Source organism: Nymphaea colorata, chromosome 2, assembly GCF_008831285.2.
Source record: "Nymphaea colorata isolate Beijing-Zhang1983 chromosome 2, ASM883128v2, whole genome shotgun sequence".
Classification (NCBI taxonomy): domain Eukaryota; kingdom Viridiplantae; phylum Streptophyta; class Magnoliopsida; order Nymphaeales; family Nymphaeaceae; genus Nymphaea; species Nymphaea colorata.
This window is the reverse complement of record NC_045139.1, coordinates 2,391,601-2,396,552: the sequence shown is the minus strand read 5'-3', so window position 1 is coordinate 2,396,552 and position 4,952 is coordinate 2,391,601. Positions and strand designations below refer to the sequence as shown.

Genomic DNA, 4,952 nt, shown 5'->3' with positions numbered 1-4,952 from the left:
CAAATGAAGTTCCACGACTACCATTGCTGCTTAGTTCTACCTAGAATATGAGCAATAACAAAATAAATGACGATTATAACTATTATTATTGTACGGAAGTGGAAGAGAAAAATTTTTAGCTTAAAGTATAAATTGTATGTGATTGTAATTTGTATCTGTTATCATTTAGCTTGTGGGTTCATTTTTAGCAGTTGTTAGCTAAAGCAAGGCCGGATTGAAGATAACTAGAACTGCGAGGTCTGTATTTGGATTATAGCAAAGTACAAGTATGTTAACGAAATTTTTCTTGTTCGTTACTTCAGAGAAGCTGACTTTGCAGGAGTTTCAAATGAACTCTTAAATTTATTTAATGTCTTTTAAGTCCAACCTTGCAGAAAAAGTGAACAGAACTTCATTGACGCAATAATATGGACATGCACCGGTATAAATTATTTTCATTTTACATAAATTTTATGAAGGACAGTGACTCCATTCTGAAAATGCTAACATAAATTTTATGAAGGAATAAAAAGGAGAAACGAAAATTTATATTAAAATAAAATAAATCAAATATCTTTTATTGTTCAAGTTTTTAACTATGCTTAAAAGTTAGAGATATCCTTAATTTTGCATTTTGAGTTTTTCAGAAAAACGGCCACAGTAGTTCATATTGCTTAAGCCTTTGACCTTCGATTCTTTGAATACTTGAAAAAAATTTCGGCGGCACGCAACGGTCAACTCCTACAGCACTACTATATTTGCTACCTCCGTTATTCACCTCCCCATCTCCCACCTCTCCATTTCCATTTCCTCTGCAACTCTCTCTCTCTCTCTCTGTCATGGCGTCTCCCACGCTCATCTTCCTCTTCTGGGCCTTCTTCATCCTTCCGGTACTCTCCGACCCACGAATCACCCAGGCAGACTTAGTCTGCGGTAATATCAGCGCGACCAACAAGAGCATCTTCGTTCCGAATTTCATATCAGCACTAGACGCCGTCACGCCGCTGATCGCCAGGCAACGCTATGCGCAGTTCGTCACCGATTCAAACGTGGAGCGAGTTTACGCATTCGGACAGTGTATGTCTGATCTTTCGCAGTCGGATTGCAATCTATGCTTTGCTCAGTGCAAAACCAGCATCCTCAGGTGCCTTCCCTTCCAGCTGAACATAAATGAAGGTCGGAATTATCTCGATGGGTGCTACCTCCGGTATGATTACTACAATTTCTTCAACGAAACTACGAGCCCCATGGACAAAACTCTGTGCAACAGGACGAGATCTTATGGTAACCAGAGTAATTTCGTCGTTAATGCAGTGGCGGCTATGAGGAATTTGAGTGCTCAGGCGGTTGTGAACAATGGGTTCTGGAGGGGTTCTTTTGGTGGCGGGAATTCAACAGTTTATGCAATAGGCCAGTGTTGGAAGACATTGAACATGAGCTCCTGCAAGACTTGCCTAGATGCAGCAGTTTCCTCAATCAGTTCTTGTCTTCCTGCTATGGAAGGGAGGGTTCTGAGCTCAGGTTGTTACTTGAGGTATTCTAACTATCAGTTTTACAATGATTCATCATCTACAAGTGGGTCCTCTGGAGGTAGACCATCAAACTCCCTTTTCCTTTTCCCTGATTTAGCCTATTTAGAACCAGCAGATTCGTTAACTGTTTTTTCTCCCAGTAGTTTACTTGTTCATTTTTCTGGCATTGATGGTGGTATTTGGGGGTCCCTTAGCCAGTGTGGAATTAGGTCAGTTGTTCACTGTCTTCTGCAGATCCGGAAGTGATTATCATGTCTCTTATTATTATCTGTTTTGATGCAGCAGAGTATCAGTGTTTTGATTTTCAAATATGCGTCATTTTCAATATGTAACAATAGTTGTGTGACCTGGACCATAGACCTGGAGGTCGACTATCACACTCCTTTTTCCTTTTCGCTGATTTAGTCTGTTTTGCAACAACAGGTTCGTATAATAGTTTTTTCTCCTAGTAATTTATTTGGCAAAGATGGTGGTAGTTAGGGGTCCCCTTAGTAATTCCATAAGTCACTGTCTGCAGAGCCTAAAAGTGATTATTATATGTCCTTTACAGAGTCTCAGAACTCGAGCTCCTTATTATTTTCTATTTTGGTGTAACAGAGAATCAGTGCTTTGATCTTCACATGTTTACCAATTTCCAATATGTAGCAATAATTGTGTGACCTGGACCATACATAAGCAAATAGGCGTCAGAAATTTCTGTAGTACAGGTGTGAAGATTATTACCCAAAAGCAATTCTGCAGTTGAATTTGATGAACGGAAGCAAATCCTTTACACTATTTTAACTACAACGTGTTCTGGTAAAAAAAAACTGAAAACCAAATACAGTTTACTGGGAGATTTGGCAAAGAAAGAAAGAAAATAAGCCGTGCAGCATTCATAAAGTTACAGTTGCAAAAAGTTTGCTCTTTTTTCTGTTTTATTGCCTTGCTGCAGGAAAAGGTTGTCATTCTGGTTCCCTTTTTTATTATATCCTTGTGCATCATATTATTTCTATGTACCTTGATTTTAGATATTTTGTTTTCTTCATCGTTTGATCATTTACTTGACTTTTGAACTTGGAACTTAACAGGTGCTCGAAAAACTGCAACTATAGTTTCCGTGTCATTTTCCGCTCTGGTGGTTCTTATAATTGCAGTTGCAGCTTCATTCTTTGTAAAAAAGAAAATTGAAGAGAAGCGAAAAGGTCATATTTTTGTTCACGAACTTGCTTTCCATGACCACTCTTCTTCTGTGTCATTTTTCCGTTACGTTGTGGTTCTTAGAATTGCACTTGCAGCTTCATTCTTTGTAAAACAGAAAATTGAACAGAAGCGAAAAGGTCATGTTTGTTTTGATGAAATTTCTTTCTGTGACCATTCCTCTGTTGTTAACTTTATTTCTTATTGCAGAGAAGAGGCAGCTCGGACGCCTGGCTGCCGCTGTCAGGAAATCTGCACTAAACTTCAAGTATGAAACGCTTGAAAGAGCCACCAATTACTTTGATCAGTCAAATAAACTCGGCCAAGGAGGATCAGGTTTGGTTTACAAGGTCGGTTTCTCTATCATGATTTGGTATACCCAGGAAATGACTTAGAATTTATGCAAGTGCTATTTTCTACAGGGTGTGCTATCAGATGGCAAGACTGTAGCCGTAAAGCGACTATTTTTCAATACAAGGCAATGGGTCGATAAATTCTTCAATGAAGTCAATTTGATCAGTGGCATTCAGCATAAAAATCTTGTCAAACTGCTGGGTTGCAGTATTGCCGGCCCAGAAAGTCTCCTTGTTTATGAATACGTTCCCAATAAGAGCCTTGATCTTTTTCTATATGGTTGTACTCTATGTCACTGCCATTATGTTTTCTAGGTATTTCTCGATTAACATTCTAACATAAATTGATTTTGATATAGGTGGTGAAAACACTCCAATACTGAGCTGGGATGTGAGAAAAAATATCATCTTGGGAACTGCAGAAGGTTTGGCTTATCTTCATGAGGAGTCGAATCTGCGGATCATACACAGAGACATCAAACTGAGTAACGTACTTCTTGATGAGAACTTCACGGCCAAAATTGCAGATTTTGGTCTTGCTAGATGCTTCCCACTTGACAGGACTCATATTACCACTGCTGTTGCCGGAACCCTGTAAGTTTCTGGCCTCAGAGTAGTCATGTTTTTATATATTTTCTTGTCACTTTTTCTGATTAATAATTGAAATAGATATGATAATGCATTTTAAATGTCTCTACTCTTTCACCCAGATGAGTTTAGGAGTCAGAGATACACTAATTTCAGAACACGTACATTATTTGATGGATGAATCAGCAAGAAACTTATCCCTTTACATTTCAATTTTGTAGAGGATACATGGCTCCAGAGTATCTTGTCCATGGGAAATTGACAGAGAAGGCAGACATTTACAGCTTTGGGGTGCTTATAATCGAAATAGTAACTGGGAGAAGGAACAATTCTTGCCAGCAAAATTTTGGCCATTGTTTACAAATGGTAGGCATTCATATCTTATGTTTGATAATTTTGGAATTAAACATTGCATATTTTACTTATAAAACTGCAATTCTTATTCTTGCATAGAGCATAGCTAATGATGCACTTTCGTTATCAGGTTTGGAACTTTTATGTGTCAAACAAGCTAACTGAATGTGTGGATCCAAAGCTAAGCGGCAACTTTCCCGAACAGGATGCAGTTCATGTGCTTAAAGTTGGACTTCTTTGCTGTCAAGCATCAGCTGAGCTCCGACCACCAATATCCATGGTAGTGAAGATGCTTACCGATAGAAATTGTACCATCTCTTCTCCAACACAGCCTCCATTTCTGAACTCTAATGTGATCAACCAAGAAATTCCTTTTCTTCCAGCTAATGAACTTCATCAAGAAGTCTCTGCCTGTGAATCTTCATAAAGTAGCTTGGCAAACAATTATCTGTGTTTGGAGAGAGGGTAAGACATGTTGCTTTGGAGCACAAAAGGTTACTGCTCAATCATGCCCCACAAAGACATATGATTCAAGCATCTTGAACTAGTGAAGCAAATCTGAGTTCGACTGCTTGCAGACCTTGAGCTACCCTTGAGAACTCTTTCCGAAGTGAGGTTAACTCAATTAGGAGAAACTGCAATCCAGAAGATGGCTCTATCATCAGAAAAGCATTTTTTCTTGTACCTCAAAGTGAAAAGTTATTTCGTTCACACACACGAGAATTTTTTTGTCATGTTATTTGCATTATTGTATGACAAAATCTAACGCCTCTTACATGCTCAGTGTAACTAATTCTTTGTAAAAGATATTGGATATACATATCAGTTTATGCTGCATATTAAGCTGTTTGTCTTTTAGAAGTTTCCAGCAATTCAGTTGATTCAATGTCAGTTTGTGATGCTTATGCTGCATGAAGACCTATCCTGAATTATCCACATTTGCTTTTGCTTCAGCAATTCAATTGAT

The 4,952-nt window shown here is 38.4% G+C and overlaps 1 protein-coding gene across 1 annotated transcript; it reads left to right on the top strand.

Annotated features, from left to right (window-relative positions):
- Window positions 1-818: 818 nt before the first annotated feature.
- Window positions 819-4,741, top strand: LOC116249227 (cysteine-rich receptor-like protein kinase 3). Its single transcript, XM_031622437.2, has 7 exons — window positions 819-1,569; window positions 2,582-2,695; window positions 2,901-3,040; window positions 3,113-3,323; window positions 3,403-3,637; window positions 3,853-3,997; window positions 4,116-4,741. Exons 1-7 carry the CDS (start codon window positions 819-821, stop codon window positions 4,410-4,412), a joined length of 1,893 nt encoding a protein of 630 aa, XP_031478297.1. The 3' UTR covers window positions 4,413-4,741.
- The last annotated feature ends 211 nt before the right edge of the window (window positions 4,742-4,952 follow it).

Bases quoted from the DNA above. Each gene is read 5' to 3' on its own strand.
- LOC116249227 (XM_031622437.2), top strand. From the start codon at position 819: ATGGCGTCTCCCACGCTCATCTTCCTCTTCTGGGCCTTCTTCATCCTT. The intron at 2,696-2,900 runs GTCATATTTTTG...TTCTTATTGCAG, and splicing joins AATTGAAGAGAAGCGAAAAG to AGAAGAGGCAGCTCGGACGC. The intron at 3,324-3,402 runs GTTGTACTCTAT...ATTTTGATATAG, and splicing joins CCTTGATCTTTTTCTATATG to GTGGTGAAAACACTCCAATA.